This window comes from Lytechinus variegatus, chromosome 12, assembly GCF_018143015.1.
Source record: "Lytechinus variegatus isolate NC3 chromosome 12, Lvar_3.0, whole genome shotgun sequence".
Classification (NCBI taxonomy): domain Eukaryota; kingdom Metazoa; phylum Echinodermata; class Echinoidea; order Temnopleuroida; family Toxopneustidae; genus Lytechinus; species Lytechinus variegatus.
This window is the reverse complement of record NC_054751.1, coordinates 8,247,879-8,270,052: the sequence shown is the minus strand read 5'-3', so window position 1 is coordinate 8,270,052 and position 22,174 is coordinate 8,247,879. Positions and strand designations below refer to the sequence as shown.

The 22,174-nt window shown below is 39.4% G+C and overlaps 1 protein-coding gene across 1 annotated transcript; it reads left to right on the top strand.

Moving 5' to 3' along the window:
* Window positions 1–308: 308 nt before the first annotated feature.
* LOC121425030 (pancreatic lipase-related protein 2-like) lies at window positions 309–21,355 on the top strand. Its single transcript, XM_041620965.1, has 6 exons — window positions 309–396; window positions 4,002–4,198; window positions 4,825–4,917; window positions 15,650–15,881; window positions 18,570–18,721; window positions 20,245–21,355. Exons 1-6 carry the CDS (start codon window positions 342–344, stop codon window positions 20,524–20,526), a joined length of 1,011 nt encoding a protein of 336 aa, XP_041476899.1. The 5' UTR covers window positions 309–341; the 3' UTR covers window positions 20,527–21,355.
* The last annotated feature ends 819 nt before the right edge of the window (window positions 21,356–22,174 follow it).

The window sequence follows — 22,174 nt, the reverse complement described above, 5'->3', positions numbered from 1 at the left end:
CTTTCATTTGTCATGTAAGAAAAGAGATTGTTTACATATATGTTTAAAGTGTTGCTTGTGTTCGGAAGTAAAATAATTATAATAAAAACCATCTCATTATCAAGGAGCTTTAAACAGTTCCTTGTCATTTTCAAGTGCTTTATGTGCTTATAATCGTCAATTAATCACCCATATTCCAACAACCTATCAGACAGTCAAAGTGAAGTGTTGACATTACTCGATTGCCCAAACGATGTGATACGTTTTTAATGGTATAAATACAAGTGATTTGATTCGATTAAAATCACATTACTGCGAGAAAGACCAGCTCGGTTGCGATTTGATTCAGCTGCTATTGAAACATGGGGAGCTTTTCTTCAGTCGTTGTCGTTTTCCTGGCTTTTGTCATTGCAAGAGGTAAGTCGCGTACTTGGTATAGATAGAGGTTTCATTATATTTATAAGTTGGTTATTGATATCAAGGTCATTTTTATTCAAGATTATATATAATACTTTTTAATAAGAAATGTCTTATTCCTTTTCATTGCAGCTGATTTTTTTTCTAATCAGTTTATAATTGTGAAAAAATCAAACACAATTCTATAGACAGATGAGACATAGAGGAAGTATGTGAGCTCAACGATATGGTATGGTTCTATTCAAAACAAGATACAAACTTTCCCTCTCCTTTTATCCTTATCCTTCCTCCTTATGCGCAGTTTTTCTTCGTTGTTGCTGCTTGTTGTTGTCTCCTTGTTTTGCGGTGTTTTTTTTTTAATTTCTTGTTTCTGTCTTACCTTGGCATGTCTTATCCTCCTTTTTACACTGTCTTTGATTTTTTTTTGGTTTCATATAATGTTTTGTCCTGCCTTGTCTAATTAATTTCTAAAAGAAGTTTAAATTAAAAAAAAGCCAAAATAATTCAAGTAAATAAATAAATTTGTAAAAAAATTGGACAGCATTATTCGAAAATTATGGCACAGATAATGAAAAGTTTAAGAGGAAGTCTGCTGATTAGTAAGAAGTCTGATCATCTATTACTCATAATTCTGCCATTATGGCGCAGGCCTCTCTTTGAATCCCCGACAAAACGTCCCGTGTTCGCTCAAGCAGGAACAATTTTTTTTTATTGCATATCAAAGATAAGATTTCAGAGCATCTATTAACATCAAAATATAGATATCATGATTTGAAACAATTTTTTATAGACTCTTCAAAACTGTTTTTTATATGCACCGTATAGGACATTTAGATTTTGAGTGTAACACCATAATTTAAAGACAAAATATTTTCGATTTTGAATGCGACAGTTACGCTGCATCGCAAATAACACCTCATCTCTCCTTGTGAAGTAAACTGATATGAAGACAACTGATGTCTCATTGGAATCGTTATAATTGTTTTCCCACTCTTTAATGCTTTTGTATCAAACAAAAAAGTTACTTCAGTCGTTTGTTATGAAAAATAAAGCAGTGGCGTACATATGGAGGGGGGGGTCTTGGGCGAGCTTGTCCCCTAATTTTCATGACCAAGGAAAAACAAAGAAGAGGAATGAGAGAAGGGTAAAATATGATATTATTTTCGGAATATCATGTCAAATATATCTCACAAAATCAAATTTTTGTATTAAAAATATCAATATTTTTGCTCGCTCACTTCGCACCCTTGCAACTTTCTATGAATTTTGCCCGATACGCCATATCTAGCCCCCTCAAAAATTCACGTCACTGCTGAGGAAGAAATCACCACGTCAGTTTAAGCATGTTAAGGATGCGAAAGGCCCAAGCTGAACATGGCGGCTAATATTTAGAAAATCCTACGGTTGCTTCAAAGCAACTAAACACAAACACTGACTGGCGTTGCTTACTGCACTGACTGTGTCTGTGTTCGTTTTTCCCCCTACAGGTACTCTTAGCTTCTACGAGGCATGACACATATTCAAGAACATAGAAAATATATTGTCAAATGCCCTTTAAATCAAGAAGTCTTTTTTTCAAAAATTGGTGAATCAAAATAGCTGTTTTGTCCTGGACGCTGGTCAAATGACATAAATTATATTTGCAATTATTCCGTCAGCTCTGGAACTTGATACGAAACTTTTGTTCTAGTTTAACAATTTTCGACAAAGACATCCCAGCTATTCATTGTCATTTGACGGGCATTTCCAGTACATTTAATCTATTCTTGAATCCGATGTGCGTCGTTGAATCGAAAACTCTCTGTTGTTCGAGCGAGAGTATCAAATCAAGAGCGAGCGAAGTGAACAAGCGAATATTATATTAAATCACTTCTCTTGAATCCGTTGAAAAATTCGTTTACTTCACTCACAAAATTTGTTCGCTTTTTGAAACCACGATACATTCGAAGTGCACCAGGAGAACGAACAATCGCTCTGGTAGAAGTGTACATTTCGTGATTTAACGGTAACCCAGGAAAGACTGGGCTTTTCACGCCTAAAGAAGATCGAAGAGGAGGGCGGCTAAATAAATACAATACAGGCTCCTCTTCTTCATTTACCAAGACACGACATATTCTCAATATTGTGATCTTTGCTGTATGGGTCCAAAAAGGACAACAAATTATCCATTGACATCAGAAATACACAATCTTGAAACTGTTTCAAAATCTCCGGTTTTTAGATTTGATAGCTTTGCTAGATTTCGAAACTTTAGTATGGGATGAAGTAGTTGACGATTTAGCTGGTCCTATAGGTTGCCCTGTTTAGTCGTTGTTATTAATATCATTATCATTCTTTTTCGTGCTTGTTATTTTTGTTGTTGTTGTCTTTTCTGCGTTTTTCCTCCTTTATTATGTACTATACCTTGGAAGTTACTACTTCCCGGCCAGTATTTTTGGCATTTTCTCTTTAATGTACATACATGACTATGTATGATGCACTCACTACAAGGCTTTCAGAGTCAATCACCTTTAACGTTCGGGTGCCGGACGGTGGCCGATTGGTCTTAGGCGCCTGACTATACGTGGTAAGCCCCCGGGGTTCGACCCTCGGCCGCGGTGCCTATATAATCGGCAATGCTCTTAATCCTGTATTTTCAAATAAATGAAAATGCTGTACGCATTGTTGGTAACTTGTACTTGGTTCTTGCACATAAAAGATATGAATTCCATATCGTGAACAATGATTCAGGTGACAAATACAAATTTGACAGTGGTATATGATTATGATTATATTATTAATTCTAAGCTATGCTCTTGAATGTAAACGCACGATGCAATAAGTATAAATCTTCTGTTGGAAATGAATTAATACGACTTTTAATTGAATTGATTTGAATAAAAACATTAGCTTTTTACCGGTGCGAAAAGCACGATGCAATAAGTTTGTTTAAATTTTCGGTTGGAAATTAATTAATACGATTTTTAATTGAATTTATTTGAATTAAAACATTAGCTTTTTAGCAATGCGAAAGCACGATGCAATAATTTTGTATCAATTTTCTGTTGGAAATGAATTAATACGACTTTTAATTGAATTGATTCGAATAAAAACATTAGCTTATTAGCAATGCAATGATAGGTAAATAAACTTCTATAAAATAGATTGATAAAAAGATATATCTCTAAGAAATGCACGTGGTCATGATTTTTCAGCATTATCATTTCTAGAATATTCTACAAGACATGGAATATATATATTTTTTTATTACATGACCAAACTGACCAACATTGTATAGGGTCTCTAATTGACTGTGCGTTCTAAATAACTCAATACCCGTTGAGTTTATTGCCAATAATACAGAGAATTAAATTTCATTTGTAACAAGAAGCTAAAATGTTCTTGAGAGGAAAAATATCGCTTGCTACTAAGTAACAAATTTCGATATTAAAGATTTGAATAGTGAATCAGTATGTTGTCATTCAAATGGGCCTATATTACACTGCTCAGAGTGTTGCATTACGGAGTAGGAATCTGGCCACACTTAAGTGGAACGTGAGGTGGCGCTATTAAGGTCGCTGGTTCGTAATTGCTTTAAATGACAATTTATTGCTGTTTGTTTCTAGGGTGTGAAGCTGCGAGTGTCACATATGGCGATCTGGGCTCTTTCACGTACGGCAGTGGTTGCCACCATGCCTGTCCAGAGAGTCCCGACGCAATCGTGATAAAGTATTGGCTCTATACTCCAGAGAAAAATAGCGGTTACTCTAAAGAGCTACTCGACCGGTATGATGACAGCACCATTCGAAATTCAAATTTCAAGGTAATTTGTTTTACTCTTTCTTATTACTTTATAAAGTACTATCTTCAACTCTTGGGGTATAAGTCAATACTCAGCTTAACCCTACGGTTTTTTGTACCCTTGTAAATTTTAATTATCAACCTATACCATTTTTAACATAGGTTGTCGTTCGAGATGTTTTTTTTTTGGGGGGGGGGCGACTCAGTCCCCGTTGCCAACTAAAAAAATCAAACAAAATTCTGCACAAGTCATACAGGATTATTTTGTTTGTTTTGAATGTCTCTTATTTTCCATCATCATTTTTGTGCTATGGAAGTTGCTCTTTTCACTGAGATATCTCTTTTCATTTCTTTAAAAAGAAAATTGCTTTAGAAACTAAAATGTTCAACTTTTGACAATTATTTTCATTATCACTATCACATTTACATGTAATCATTTTCAATGTTATCATCTATCATTATTATCATATTTATTTGATTGTTCATAACATATACATGCATATGAAAATGTCCTTCTCTGTCGTCTCCATCTTTCGTTCTCCTTGTCCTTCTTGTCGTATTTTAAGTTTTGTCAAGTCCCGTCCAGACCAAAAGGTGCATGGCTAGTTGGCCAAAATTAATAATACTCATTTTTTGTCCATCTTCAAGGGTACTCGAGGCACAAAATTCATCATTCACGGCTACACAGACGTATACACCTCAGGTTGGGCTCAAGATATGAAGAAGGCACTCGTAGATGAGGTAGGTCAAGGAGAGTCGGCTGAGCAAACCCTTCACTCGTGTTTAGAGGTCTGAATGTGAAGCTTACAATGACTTGGGTACAGAGGGCCCCTCTAGCAAGAGAGCAAAGCAAGACAGCAAAGCAAGAAAATTCTTACCAAACAGATAATAAGATGATGCAAATAGTCTTTAAATGTATGAATAAAAGGTTTACCTGGCCCCCAAAACGAGCAAAGTTTGTCATTCATGCCCCTAAAAAATATAAATGATTCCCTACCTTTTTAGATACTTACCTTTTGTATTAGATAGTATTTTTTCAATTACAATAAATGTATATTAAAGACGGCTTGACGATTTAAAATGATTTATTAGCGGGCTAGCAAAATACACATTTTAGTTTGTTTTGAATTTGAAAGGGGGCGTGGTTGCCCGAGAAAGGGCTCGTGACCCGACCCGTAAAGGGCGGGGCAGCGCTTTTTGGCGCCCGCGCCAAAGAATTTGGGCACAATGCCAGACATTTGCCGCGGTTGAGCTATGCGCGGATAAAAGTGCGGGGAATGCTTCATTTTCGTTTTGGCTTTCAATGAAGAGAGATGACGGTGCATGTGTAAAGCGTGCTTACAAAATTTTTTGAAAATTTTCTTTCGGCACTGGCAACTAGAATTGGACACTAGGCCTAGGTGGCAGATATTTCGACATTTGTCTAGCTACCTATACCGGATATCTACACAAAGGATTCATACTTTTATTGGATTATACAGACGCTGATTTCAGTTTTTTACTGTCTTCAGACTTCAGCCTCAGGAATTGTTGCCGTAGAACTAAGACTAAGTTAGCTGTGCCGATTTGTGGACCTAAAAGATTCAGTTTGCAACTTCAGGATTGAATTTTTTCTTGGCGGTTCGCTTGATTGAACTTTGGAGGTGATTGCATCCAGGATTCATTGGACTTGGGCTGAGTGACGGAGCTTCGAGTCTAACTCTAGTTTCGCGAGTTGATCATGCCAAAGGTTAAGGCCAAGAAAATAACGACCGCAGGTGCGAGGAAGGGAGATGACACACCGAAGAGGAGGCCGGGTCGGCCGAGAGGTCCACGGGCGACGTCAACCCCCGCAAGTGTGGATCTGGGGCTGGGAGGCGGCAACAACGGGCCAGGAAGGAGCGGTGAGTTAAATCCCTCTCAGTCTCAAGTTGTCGATGTTGATGAAAAAAGTGGTAGGCCTAGGTCTAAAGTTAGTGATAAAATGGCAGAGCTAGATCTAGATCTAGTGGGGCGGGAAGGCCAGGCGCCCGTGGGCAGATCTATTGCTTGGCATGAGATAGTAGCACAGGAGTCGGATACCGGTAGCTCGGGGCAGGCTCAGCCAGCAGTTTCAGTGCCGGCGCGGTCGGCAGGGGTAGCCGAAGATCTAGGCCTAGATCTAGTGGAGGTCGGTGTTGAGAGATCTGAGCCCCAGGCGCCTAGGTTTTCTGCCGTGTTGGGGGCACCGGAACCATTTATTAGCGCATGCGACCCACTAGGTGTGGAAGTGGCTATCTCACTGAAGGAAAAAATTTGGGCAAGTGAATATATAGATTTGGGAGTGCTCCTTAAGCATAATAATGCACGTGATGAGTTTGGGGCCTTGAGTGTAGGTGACACCACTTTGAGTTTGTGTCAATCGGGATCTGGTCTTGGTTTGCAACTTCAACCTCAATCAAAGGCTAAGAAAATCATGTCGGTAGAGCAGTGGACTTCGGTGTTTCTAGTATTTGCCTCAATTTACGCTGAGAAGCACATTGAAAGGAGCAGGGAGCTCATGAAATATATGGATTTGATAAGGCATGCAGCCCGTGCGTTTGCAGGTTATGGCTGGCGTGACTATGACACTCAGTTTAGGAGCAAGCAGGCGCGTTTACCCGGGCGATCCTGGGCGAGCGTCGACGCCGAGTTGTGGTTGATGCTGGTGGCCTCTAATGGTCCGCGGCAGCGCCACAATTTACCCCATGCCCCTCGCCATCAGTTCTACAGAGGGGAGTACGGCGCGAGAAAATCTTTTCCCTTCGGAGGAAAGGGACCCGGAGCCAATGGCACACCCAGCCGAGGCGTGTGCTTTGCCTTTAATAGAGGCAAGTGCATGCGAGGCAAAGCTTGCATCTATGAGCACAAGTGTTCCCGCTGCCAGGCGACAGGTCATGGGGCTAAGCAGTGTAGCCAAGGGCGGGCCGGTTCCAGTCCCGCTGGCAGTAAATAGGTCTACGGCTAGTGCGGTGTCGTCTATTGCTCCGACCCCTATTAAGTTAGCACGTTTGGTGCCCATGTTAGCTACTTATCCTAATCAGGAGCATGCTCAGTGCTTGTATAATGGTTTTAAGTTTGGTTTTTCATTACATTTTGAAGGGGACAGGGTCCCATTGGTTGTTAAAAACCTGAAATCAGCATTCGAACACATGGATGCGTTGAAAAAGAAATTGAGGGATGAAATAGACTTAGGTAGGATAGTTGGGCCTTTTGTTGTTCCTCCCTTCGAGAATATGAGGTGTTCACCAGTGGGGTTGGTGCCCAAAAAGGCCCCAGGGGAGTTCCGTATGATTCAACATTTATCGGCACCCAGGGGAAATTCAGTTAATGATGGCATACCGGAGGGGCAGTGTACAGTAACATATTCGTCCTTTGATTCGGCGGTAGATATTGTGACGCAATTGGGGCGGGGTGCCCTTATGGGAAAGACTGACATTAAGTCAGCTTTCAGGCTCTTGCCTGTTCACCCAAAAGATTTTGAGTTGCTTGGGATGTATATAGATGGTCGTTACTATTTTGATCGTTGTTTGCCGATGGGCTGCGCAGTTTCTTGTTCCACTTTTGAATGTTTTAGTACTTTTTTAGAGTTTTGCGCGAGAAAAGTTGCGAAGTCGCAAAATATTGTCCATTATTTGGATGATTTCTTTTTTGCAGGCGGCCCTGCCTCGGAGGATTGCAGGCGGGCAATGCATTGTTTTGAAGCAATTTGCGAACGATTTGGGGTGCCCATAGCGCGAGAAAAAACGGAAGGCCCGACCACACAGTTGTCATATCTTGGGCTGGTAATAGATAGCGTTTCTCAGCAGGTTCGGGTACCGGAGGACAAAATTGAGAAATTAGTAGGGAAATTAAATTGGGCGGTACAGAAACAAAAAATTTCCCTAAGAGACATTCAGTCGATTGTAGGTAGTCTAAACTTTGTATGTAAGGCAATTGCTCCAGGGCGAGCATTCATGAGACGGCTCATTGACTTAACTAAGAGCGTTAAGCGTCCTTTTCACATGGTTAGGTTGACGAGAGGGGCTAAGGCTGACTTGCGGGTTTGGTTGGAGTTCTTGGCACATTTTAATGGTCAAGTTTTCTTCCGGGCTCCAGGCTGGTTTGGAAGCGAGGAAATTCAGTTTTTCACTGATGCGGCGGCTGGCATTGGTTTTGGAATTTTTTTTGGAGGCAGGTGGGCTCAATCCAGGTGGCCTGCTGATTTCCAGGCCGATAGGAGGTCTATAGCTTTTTTAGAGCTATTCCCTATTTGGGTAGGCTTGGAGATTTGGGGCATGGAGCTAAAGGACAAGAATATATTGTTTAATTGTGATAATCAGGCCGTGGTGGCAGTACTTAACAAGCAGTCGGCGCTATGCCCTGATATTATGGTTTTGGTGAGGAAGGTGGTGATTATATGTTTAAGCAATAATATAGTGTTGAGGGCTAGGCATGTACATGGATGTGATAATGGTATAGCTGATGCACTATCTCGATTTCAGATGCCGAGGTTCCATGCGTTAGCACCGGGGGCCGCCCGGGAGGGCGTGGAGGTTCCAGTCCGTCTTTGGAAGAGCTGGCTATCGAGAGAAGTCGACTGCTGATGGCTTCTAGGGCAGCTCGAACACACACAACTTACTCTATTGCCTTGGGGGCATACGTGAAATTTTGTAAAGTGTACGGATACGACCCCCAGCTACCCCCTAATGTAGAATGGGTGGCGCAGTTCATTTCTTATTTATCCTTTATGGGATATGCAGGGTCTACTATTCAAACTTACATATCTGGGTTGGCATTTTATATGAGTTCATCTGGGCTAAAGGATGTGACCAAAAGTTTTGTGATTACAAGGTTAATTGAAGGGTGTAGGCGAAGTACTTTGAGAAGAGATGCTAGGCATCCAATCACATTGTCTGTGTTAAATAGAATGCTCGCCTACTTGAGGCATGTTTGTGGTAGTCATTACGATGTTTTGATGTACTCTGCTGCTTTTTCAGTGGCATTTTATGGTTTGTTGAGAGTTAGTGAGTTGACAGTAGAGTCCAGGCATAGATGTGAGTCTATTCTGCAGCACACAGATGTTAGGGTCACTGGCGATGCACCGCATCGCAGGGTGGAATTATTCCTAAGGAAGTCAAAGACTGACCAGCGGGGAAATGGGTGCACCATTTCGATACCAGAGTTGGGGACAGTTAGCTGCCCTGTGATGGCGGGTATTCGTTATTTAGAAATCCGCCCAAAGAATGGTGGAGCCTTCTTTTGTTCATATGGTGCTCTCCCGCTAACTAGGCGTGAATTTGGAAACATGATAAAACGATGTTTGACATACGGGGATATGCCGGCGGCAATGTTTTCATCGCATTCCTTTCGTATTGGGGCGGCTACGACCGCTGCCATGGCCGGTTGCTCGGATGAAGAAATCCAACGCATGGGGCGTTGGGTTTCGAGTGCACATCGGAGATATATAAGACTCGACATGGTTAAGTAAAAAAAATAAAAAAAAAAAAAAAAAAAAAAAAAAAAAAAGAACGAAAATATATATGAAATGATGATTTTAGGTTATTTGACATTTTGACCAAAATCAGGTGTAAGTTATCTTCCAATAATGTCACAACGCGTTTACTTTACACGAGGACATGTGCTTTAATCAAAGCCGTGGCCGATGGGTTGTTGGATATTTGGGTGTATAATTCTCAATATATCTGCTTACATGGTATTGTTTTATTTTATTCAGCCCTATTCAGAAGCAGGGTGGTATGTTCAGTGCCAAGAGGCCTGTTTACAAAGGAGCCCTTGTTACAGTATACATTATACATTATACATTATGCATCATATATTATACATTATACATTATACATTATTACATTCTTTATACAAAATGAAGAAAGAGATGGTACTATATTGATGGGAATGTGTTTATACGTTATACATTATACATTATACCTTATACATTTTACATTATACATTATACCTTATACATTTTACATTATACATTATACATTATTATAAATTGATTGGAATGTGCTCAGACATTATACATTATACATTATTATATATTGGTTGGAATGTGTTTATACATTATACATTATTACATTATACAAAAGGAAGAAAGGGATAGTACTATATTGATTGGAAGGTGTTTGGAACATCAGATTGATCATAACGACCCCCCCCCCCCCCCTGTACATGTTGATATCAATATACATGTATCATCAAAATAACTCTGGGCTTAATATTGAATGAGTAAGTGAGGGTTTAATGATATCACACAATTACGAGCATTCTGCTTTTTAGAGAGAATGTTACAACGGTATAATGACGTGTTTAATATCAATGCTTTCAGGATTAAGGGGAGGGGTCAAAAATGTGATTACATACATTGTATCTTGGAGGGGAAAACCCCGTGATGAAGGGGTGGTGAAGGGTAGCAGACCTTTCAGGGGGAAATTTTCATACTTCAAAATTCTGCCCAGCCCTCTTTTCTTGTTTTCTATTACAGGACCTGTGGTGTGGATCATAGGGGACTCGATAGTGTTTTGGGCACATCGCAGGGCGAAGAACACCGGCGAGGCTGACCTTGGACTTGGAACGTCGGTCCGCTGGTTGGGGAAAAGGGGGCTACGAATTGAAGGGGTAAGCGATTGGTTAGATAAGATGGGTCGGAGTGAACCAAAGCCTTCAGTAGTAGTATTGCATGTAGGAACGAATGACATTGAGGCACTGTCCAAGAAGAAGCTGGCTAGTTTGACGTATAGACTTTTTGACGCCAATAAGGACAAATTTCAAATAGTGTGGTCGGACATTTTGGAGAGGGTTTGGTACCCCGCTGGCTGTACAGGAGATCAAGGTAAATTGGACTTAAAGAGAAGGGCGGCCAATAGGTACGCCAAGGCTTTAGCTGCAAGATTTCATGGTAAAGCCATACCGCATCCATCAATATCCCATAATGACATTTCGCTGTACAGAACTGATGGCCTACATCTGGCCGATGAAGGGTTGGACAGATTTATCAGTGAGTTAAAAGTTGGTCTTTCATATCTTCGTTGAGTATGTATTTATACATTTTACCTTAGTCGCTCCGGCGTGACCGACTCCAGACCGTCCGATCCGATAGTATGAATAAGGGTTTTGGCTGGTCTGGAGCCGGTTTCACCAGTGTGTCTATGTTTTCATAATGTATCATTTGTTGTTATTTAGCTGCTCATGCATTTACGTTCAATGTATGCATGCATTAAATCATGTTGGGGTCAGTTATGGATAACCTAGATATACATTGTAATGGAGGAATGAGCAATGTTCCCTGGTACCCCCCCCCCCCCCCTGGTAAAAGCACTAAGGATAATAACGTTGGTGAATACTAGTAGAATGATCCTGTAATGGTTGCTAAGATTTATTGAATATCTTGGTAGATACGAGTAAAATTTTGACGTGTTTGTTGGCGGTCGATCATATATAAATAAATTATATATTCTCGTTTGGCGGTAATTTGGCAATTAGGCCACCTGAAACACGTATTTTCCAAGAATAATTGGGTATTTCTGGTCATGCCAGGGCAGGCATGTGGATTTTAATCAATTATGTTATGTTATTATGTAAGTTGCAGGTCCCCACTCGTTACCTAGGTGAGGGGGACCTATTTGTACATACAAATGTTTGAGAACGCTGTTAAACTGAAATAATTGTGTCATGCTTAAAGTTTAATCTTAGCCTGACCTGATCTTAAAGGCGGGCAGGCTGGTCTATAGTCATGGGCATTCATATATCTCTATATGCTATATTTATGTCATCTGTAATCCACCGATAGCTCATAATTAATAGCTGTGCTGGGATTCCGGTCCGGCTAGCAGGGAACCAGTGGGAAAACAGCCATGAATTTTAAACATTGAAGAACTTACGAGGGGGGCCTTCTAGCCGGGGGTTTAACCCCTCTCCGAGGAGCTTATTAAACAAGGGTATCGGTTGGTTACAGACATTATCGGTATATGTATATGTGATGATATTCATACACTGTACACAAAAAGCAGAATTGGTAAAGATGCACATTCATCTCTATTTTCATTAAAGCCACGACAAATCGCAATTCACTTGTTCTTGTTGTTTTGTTAGCCGTGAATAATGGATTTTAAAGACGGCTTGACGATTTAAAATGATTTATTAGCGGGCTAGCAAAATACACATTTTAGTTTGTTTTGAATTTGAAAGGGGGCGTGGTTGCCCGAGAAAGGGCTCGTGACCCGACCCGTAAAGGGCGGGGCAGCGCTTTTTGGCGCCCGCGCCAAAGAATTTGGGCACAATGCCAGACATTTGCCGCGGTTGAGCTATGCGCGGATAAAAGTGCGGGGAATGCTTCATTTTCGTTTTGGCTTTCAATGAAGAGAGATGACGGTGCATGTGTAAAGCGTGCTTACAAAATTCCCACCTCCTCCCCATTACCATCCTCTAGTTATAATTAAGGGGGATGTTGACATATATATCGTGGGGGGATTCTTGCATATTATGGATATGGTTGTGTATTTATTGTCCTTGTGCATTCTTAATGTTATTTTGTTTATTTAGTTTTTGTTTGCAAGGAAGAAGTCAATTCGAAATTACTATGAAGCAGGTTATGCCTCAAACGTTCATGTGAGTTGTCATAAAAATCCAAGTTATGGATGGTTATAGAAAAAATCTGGGGATTGAAATTATAATTTTCTCAGGTCATTTGAGAAGAAATGTTTATGAATTCATAATTTCTATGTATGTTTTATTTTCCTCTACCATGAGCATTATATATGAAGAAATGTTTGATAAGATTGCATAGGCTTCATTTCAGATAAAGTTATTTCTCGGGTCTGCATCGGACTCCTTAGGAATTAGACGGAAGTATTGTCCCAATTTTTAGTCTTCTTCATGTTCAGCCGCATGTTCAGGTCTTTAGGCGTAGTATGTTGGTATACTTATGTGAATTTGTATGGTAATTTTGTCATGGTGTATTTATTATTAATACTGCCCACCTTTGGTATAGGAAGCAGCTCACGCATCAGTCAGATTTGAGTTATGGTTTTTAAATATCTGTTGTGTGCTGCCCGTTCAGGCAGAAATTGTGAAGAAATGATCGTTTTGGGGAAAGATATTGAAGAAAATATTATTTAGTTTAATTGCATTGATGTATATGTTAATGACGAACACACATTGGTCATTTACAACGAGTGATACTTTCGTACCTTGCTTCCCTTTGCCAGAGTATGGCCATATTAGTGAATTTCGTTTGGTGAAACAAATTTCTTTCTGAATTCAATTTCCTTTATTAAAGTTCCTTTAAGGGGCTCAATATTTTCAGTGGGATGAAAATTGGATACCTATAGTTGGCTTGAATACCAGCAGTAGTTGATCTTGGCAAAGTGTGATTAGGGGGGGGGGGGGGTACAAGTACTTTTGCATTTATATTTTCCAGGGAAGTTGTATTTGTTGAATCTATATGATACTCTATAATGAATGGTGTATGAAGTAGTTGGAGGGTGATGGTATACTTTTCATGGTTAATTTCAGAATCTAGGCAGAGCCTAGGCTGATAGAAGAGCGTAACACGAATCCAAATTCGAGGGTGTTTGACCTGGTCGCACACCAATCCTAACAACGATCGTCGTGCATAAGTGGGCCGTAAGGGAATTTTATCCTCCTGTCCTATTTTGGCCAGTGGGCAGGCGGGTTTTCGCCCTTACTCGTTTTTGGGAGGAGTGTTGACGCCTTGTGTGTTGTTGAAAAACAAGCAGTTGAAGTTCTGGGGGCATGATTTCAGTAAGAGGCGCATTATTAAAGTACCTCCTTTTTTCCTTTCCATGCCAGGGCAGGCATGTGGATTTTAATCAATTATGTTATGTTATTATGTAAGTTGCAGGTCCCCACTCGTTACCTAGGTGAGGGGGACCTATTTGTACATACAAATGTTTGAGAACGCTGTTAAACTGAAATAATTGTGTCATGCTTAAAGTTTAATCTTAGCCTGACCTGATCTTAAAGGCGGGCAGGCTGGTCTATAGTCATGGGCATTCATATATCTCTATATGCTATATTTATGTCATCTGTAATCCACCGATAGCTCATAATTAATAGCTGTGCTGGGATTCCGGTCCGGCTAGCAGGGAACCAGTGGGAAAACAGCCATGAATTTTAAACATTGAAGAACTTACGAGGGGGGCCTTCTAGCCGGGGGTTTAACCCCTCTCCGAGGAGCTTATTAAACAAGGGTATCGGTTGGTTACAGACATTATCGGTATATGTATATGTGATGATATTCATACACTGTACACAAAAAGCAGAATTGGTAAAGATGCACATTCATCTCTATTTTCATTAAAGCCACGACAAATCGCAATTCACTTGTTCTTGTTGTTTTGTTAGCCGTGAATAAATGTATAATAATCATAATAATGATAACAACAATAATAATAATGATATAATGGTAATGATGATGATAATAATAATAACTATTAATACTAATTATAATGATAATAGTAATAATAATATTAATATTAATGATAATAATATTAATAATGATAATAATAAAATAATAATAATTGTAACAACAATAATAACATTAGTAATAATAATAAAAAAGAAAATAGGAATAATAATAATAATTATGGTACTTGGTAGGATTACTTGTTGGATTCCTCCAAAAGACTCCATAAAGGTGTTTAAACTGGAGATGTGTCGTGTGCGGTCGCCATCTTTTACTTTTAGGGCTTTTGGGGGCGCTGATTTAAAGGTTCCTAGGGATGGTTGGGATATAAATGACGAGGGGAGACGAATGATAATGATAATACCAATAATACTAATGGTGATGATAAGATTAAATTTAATAAAAGTTGATATAATAATCAATAATTCGTGTGCCAATTATCTACCTTACTGGATGATTCATGCTTTTGTTATTTAAAATCATGCATACAACAACACCAAATTCATATCTATACATGAAAAAAGTTGACAGCTGCATTGTTGAATTAGTATCGTACATTTTTGAAAGAATCATACTTCTGTGAACCTTTTTTTCAGTTTTCAGACGTTATTTATTTTATTTTGATCTGATTATTCATCAGTGGTGGCAATGCATGGTAACAAACGAACGAAATGAAGTTATGTCTCCCTTTTTTCATTTGTAATTCTGCACTGATAAAATTTATACATACTGTTACTGTTACTGTTAGTGGTAACTCCCGTAGGAACTCGGCAGGACAGCATTTTTTGCTGGTAAACGCCAAGCTGGCATATAACCAGTTACCTATGAAACGTTTTACGTCTAGGTTAATCAGTCATAGTGGCTGACGTTTTAGACGACAGATATCACTCTCGGGCCTTTTTATCAAAGTGGAGACAATGGCAGAGTTGGGATTCGAACTCACAACCTTGCGATTATGAGTCCAATGCTCTAACCACTGGACCACACTGGACCACCTATATTTTTTCAATGACCTATTTCTCATTTGCATCTTCTCCCCCGCCCTTGTTCTAGAATATGAATGTTATAATGGTGGACTGGCAAGAAGGGGCAGGGCGTATCAATTACGCACAGAGCAGAGCTAACACCAGGGTAGTTGGTCGCGATATTGGCAAACTCATCGCTAGATTGAAGGCTGTTTCCGGTGCCTCGTATGGGAACATGCATATCATCGGCCATAGTTTGGGGGCACATACCGCGGGATATGCTGGTGAGGCCTTGAGTGGACAGGTTGGACGACTGACCGGTAAGTCTGGAGGATCACGTGATTGGGTCTTGTAAATGATAGTGATACTAGGGAAGGTTCGTAAAAAAATAAATTAACTAGATCTTTTTAAGTGTTTCTTTTAATCCCACAAAAATAGTGCCAGTGGCGGTTCCAGGATTTTCCAAAGGGGGGGGGCACATTTTACCGAGGAAAAACTTGACAACCCCCCCCCCAAAAAAGGTATTCACTTTCAAAAGGGGGGGGGGGCACACTTCTGGTTTAACGGCATTTTTACATTATAAATTTTATTTGTGCCTCTAAAGGGGGGGGGCACGGACCGGCTTCCCCCTGGATCCACCAGTAAATAGTGCCCTTTTGAATTCTGATGAGCCCTCTTGCATGTCTCATCGGTGTAGTTTCACATCTGTTTTCTCTCTCAAATTATTGACAATACTTCTTGTTCTTTTTTATTTATCTATCCCTTTTTGACGTGGGGGGTGTTTCCCCCACACTGCCTCGCTCCCGGTGTCCATGGAGGCAGGAAAGATAGAACTTCCTAGCTTTTACTTAAATATAGCTGTATGATTTCAGTTTACATGCAGTTTTTGCATTTTATTGTAAACAACATAGAATATGAAATATCTTAATATCTTTCTCATTCTAATATGAAAAAAGGGTTTATTTTTCATTGAATATGTGGGGTAACCATGGTAACAACCATATAACGTTGAATTGAATTACATAGTATTTAACAAAAAATTAAAGCAGAAAAAGGAAAGAATTACCTAACAAACCCATACAAACAAACAAGCAAAATAATTAAGTCGAAAATGAATAAGTAGTGATGATTTGGTATTATAATCCTGTCATGAGGGGTAATTAATTTATTGTGTTGGTCGCTCCAGTAGGTTCAGACCTTTGGTCCAGACGATTCTCCCCATAGCGTGCTACAAAAAATTCGAGATGGACACCACCCACTCTACCCCCCCCCCCCCCCGTGGGAGGAGATCACCGCCCATGCCTGTCATCGTTCATCTGAAGAAAAAAAACCACACATATAAAGTCAGATTGAGCTAGAATAGCATGCAGTGTAATTGTATTTGTCACGATTAAAGCAGAAAAAACACAGGAGCCTTAACCCGAAAAAGACTGGGGGGCTGATTCAGCCCCCCCCCCTCGACATTTTCCGCGATGAATCCGCCGCGCGAAATTTTTTGACCGCCTCGCTCACTGACTTTTTACTTTCAAGTCTCGCGCAACTTTTGAGACCAAAATTGTGACCCCCGGGTACGCGGTTTCAAAATTACGCAACATTTTGTAAGTGCATGCAGACCCAAAATTACTCAAAAACGTGAATTTGTGTACAAATCTAATGCAAATATTGTTCTTGGCCAAAATTCATAAATGTATCATTATTTTTCCATTTACTGCTTAAAAGCAAATCATTTTATCTTTTTTATGGTCAAAATAAAGCCCCGACAATTTCCATTGAAAAAACAACAAAAAAACAAAAAGTCGAAAAACAAAGAAATACATAAGAAATTTAGAAAACAATAGAAAACATAAGAAAATGAATGTGATTTTGAAATTTTTTAAAATCAATTTGATCAGATGCCTCTCTAGAGTATGTGAAACAAAAATTAGCATTTCAGGGGCATTATTTTATTAATTAGAGCAAACTTATGATTTTGCGCATAAATTAGCATAATTAATGAGATATGAGATATCTTTGCAGAATTTGATGTTATAGTTTCTAGATAATGCCATGGGTAACGCGTGTGCCAATTTTCGTCGCGATCGCGTGATCGACGGCCGAGATCATAAGGGGAGCTGAATCAGCCCCCCCCCCCCCGTCTTCTTAGGCGTCGAAATAGCCCAGTCTATTTAGGGTTAATAGCGCCACCTCACGTCATCAAATTATACATCAGGGCTCCTTTGCAGCAAAGGTAGGGGAAGGCGGAGTAAGTTGTGACAGTTTTTACTTTTTGCATGTTAGAATTGATATGAATAATAATCTTGTCTAAATAAGTACCTTGCCTTAAAATTCAATTCTTCTGAAATATTTTTCACCTATATTTAACTTTCTACCCCCACACTGAAAGTCATTGTCACCTTTGAAAAAAGAGGTGTCAAATGGCTCAACTTGCCCCATCTGTGGGGTAAGTTTCAGCCTCAGTAGACCTAGTCTTCTATGCAGGACTCGTTGAATCAGCTGAGGTACACACACTGCAGATGTGGGTCTACATTTGTGGACTATTCATTATTGGCCTGGGGCTGGTGGCTCAACTTGCCCCTATGCTCAACCTTCCCCTACTATTAAGGTAGCTTTGCCATCAACTACCTTGGTAAAGCTGACCAACAGCCAATCAAAATCCAAGATCCCATGCAAGATACCACTGGATGTCAAAGTGGCCCAAATTTACCATAATGGTCAGCATAATACAGATTTAAGAGCTGTGCTGTCTTGTAAGATGTACATGCGCTTTAATGACAACACACTTAATTCGCTACTCAATACACTCATACCACACTATACCAATAACAAAACAAGTACTTTCCTCACGAAAACACTTTTCTTTCAGTTTCTTTGTATGAATAAGATTATGGGTTAAATCATTATTGATGGTTATATCAAAACGTATTTTTAATTGTATGTCCCTTTAAATCAGCATTTTCAAACTTGTTTTAGGTACGCTCTTTGATTTTGCATCATTAATTTTTTTCCAGGATTGGATCCAGCCGGACCCGAATTCACTGGATGTGGAAACGAGTGTCTTATCGATAAATCGGATGCAGTCTTTGTTGATATCATACACACCGATGGAACATTAAATCCTCAGATTGAATATCCGATACATGGCTGTGGACTTCTCGATCAGGTACGTCAAAGAAAAATGTCGAAACTACGGCTACTTTTACGACAGTATCATTCCCTATACCAGGGCGAGCGGCCTTTGTCGTAATGTCTACTTTTGTTTATTCTGTAATTTTTGCCTGTCAACTTGTTTGCTAAAAAGTGGGCTCCTCCATCCTCTTTGGTAAATTCTGAGTAATTCTTTATGGTGACAGAAATAGAAGCGGATAAAAGTTTAAACACTGTATAAACGCTGTTTAAAATTCTAAGCATGTTGTTTAAGCCTGTCACTCGAACAAGTAATGTTTTGATTTTTTTAAACAACTGTTTAAACTTTTTAAACAACTGTTTGAACTTTTTGAACAAGTTGTTTAAAAAGTTTAAACAATTACAAAATAGGTTAAACAACTTGTAGAGTGACAGGCTTAAACAACGTGCTATTTTTTTTTACTGTGTAGTCAACTGTGTTGATCCAATTGGAGCCTTCCCTCTCAAAATGATTTAGCTTTACAAATTAAGAGGTGGATGACAAACAAAGGAATCATGACATCTGCAAAGTATTATAAAAAGTAACAAACCCCGCTAGAAGAAACACAGTATTACACAAAGAAGATACCACCTCTCCTCACACAGTGTGATCACAGTGTGTACACACAGTGGACTATGTGAAAATGTTATTCACATGGTTAAAATGTTCTATAAGTCAACAGTTATAAAGGTATTTTCACACTGTGGACACCTCGACAGTGTGACTGTTCGCAGCAGCGTGTTCACATGGTCGAATAGGTGAGTCAGAGTGTGAAGGTGGTTTCACACTGTGGACACCTCGACAGTGTGACGGTTCGCAGCAGCATGTTCACATGGTCGAATAGGTGAGTCAGAGTGTGAAGGTGGTTTCACACTGTGGACACCTTGACAGTGTGACTGTTCACAGCAGCATGTTCACATGGTGGAATAGGTGAGTCAGAGTGTGAAGGTGGTTTCACACTGTGGACACCTCGACAGTGTGACTGTTCACAGCAGCATGTTCACATGGTGGAATAGGTGAGTCAGAGTGTGAAGGTGGTTTCACACTGTGGACACCTCGACAGTGTGACTGTTCACAGCAGCATGTTCACATGGTGGAATAGGTGAGTCAGAGTGTGAAGGTGGTTTCACACTGTGGACACCTCGACAGTGTGACTGTTCGCAGCAGCGTGTTCACACGGTCAAATAGGTGAGTCAGAGTGTGAAGGTGGTTTCACACTGTGGACACCTCGACAGTGTGACTGTTCACAGCAGCATGTTCACACGGTCAAATAGGTGAGTCAGAGTGTGAAGGTGGTTTCACACTGTGGACACCTCGACAGTGTGACGGTTCGCAGCAGCGTGTTCACACGGCCGAATAGGTTGGTCAGAGTGTGGAGGTGGTTTCACATTGTGTACCACACTATGGACACACTGTGAGACACTGAGATCTTTCCAGTAGGGAAGACTTATCTAATAAAAAAAGAGAAATCTTAATGAAATCGCTTCATATGATTTTTTTGTTTTTTTAACTATTTACAGCTGGGTCACCAGGATTTTTATCCGAACGGAGGAGAGGTCCAACCGGGCTGTGAGGCAACCAACGTGATCCAGGCTTGTGATCACATGAGGGCGGTCTACCTCTTCACTGAGAGTATCGGATCTAACTGCTTCTCATGCAGCAAAAAGTGCACAAGCTGGGAGAATCAATCCAGTTGCTCCAACTGTGGAACTTGTCCTGTGATGGGCTATGGCGCATCCAAGAGTAAGGGACAAGGAGCATTCAACCTCGACACTAGAAGCAACTCTCCCTTCTGCTATTAATAAGCCGGAGTGGAATTCTTGAAAGTGCATTAGAAATTAGGTGGCCATGATTGCGATATTGAAAAGTCATGTGATTGTTAAAACTTAAAATCTGAAAGTGTTCAAACCATTTTCCATCATTTCTTAAAGAATTTATTATGGAAAGGGGGATATTTCAAAGGGATAAGGGCAAATAATGATAACCTTAGCATGCTTGTCGTTACAGGCGTTTAAAATCAGTGGTAATCTTATTCATTATGACTACATGTATATAATCTTTTTACATTGAATACAATAACACTGGGAGCATTATAAGAAATTTTAAAAACGAAGTGATTGCCCTGGGTCAACAAAAGCGTTCAGCAATCTCTATTTTATTTGTTATTTCTGAAATGGTTGTATTAAAGAAATCATCCAAACTAGACATTTCCCCCTTCTCTCCATAGAGGAAAAAAAAAGTTATGACCCTTTTGTTTTCATGTCAGAAATTGTTTTAAACAGTGACACATTTTCCCCTGCTCTATGCTGGTCAGTCCAGAAAAAAAAAACAAATCTGCTCTTAATATTTAAAATGCAGTTTGTGGTTTATAAATACTTCACCATGCAGAAAGAACGATGAATGTCCGGGAAATAAAAAACATTTAGAAATGTTTTGAGCAGTTGAATGTCAATGATAACCTGAAATGAAGTGTTCTACGATGACAAAATCTAAGAAGTTATGATATCAACAATAATGGTGATAATGATAATGTTAATAGTTAGGATGATGATCATGATAATGATGATGTCGTACTAAACAAAAGGTGAAATGAGTGGAAAAGGACGGAGAAAAGACAGTTATTTTCGTTTTTTTTATAAAAAAATGCCATCACTTTTAGAGGATGAATTTACCCATTTCCACCCTTTCATTTTTTAAAATGTCTTATAATGATGACGACGACGAAGAAGATGACGATGATGACGACGACGGTGACGATGATGACGATGATGATGGTGATGATGATGGTGATGATGACAATGGTGATGGTGATGATGATGATCATGATGATGGTGATGATGGCGATGATGATGTTGATGATGATGACGATGATGGTGATGACGATGATGAAAAATTATAGGCTAATGACAATGATTATGATGATAATAGCTAAAATAGATAAAAGCTTGTCATTCAGCGTTCATTGTATCTTTCCATTGTATATTATATTGTTTCACTCGAGCGTTTTGGTCGATAATTCATGGGATTTTACTCCGATGAGCGCATGTCGAAATCTTGAGCATGTCCCTTTTCTAAGGCTATTTTACGATTTTGCAGTACCAAACACTTATTCAATAATAATAATACTAAGGATGATGATGAAAAAACAGCGTTGATATGTTATCAACTCCGAGGAGGCAAATCCCTCCGTTATTTTACTGATGATTTCTTGTAAATATATATCACTGTTACTATTTTTAATTGACGGAAAATAAATACAGTACAATACAATACGATGATGATGATGATAATAATAATAATGATAATAATGATAATAATAATAGTGATAATAATAATGATATCAATAATAATAACAAAATTAATGAATAAAATATAAAAATGAAAGTAATTATCGGCAGAAATATTTTTGCCGTTTTGACTAGGTATAAAATATTTTTGTGAGAAATTCGA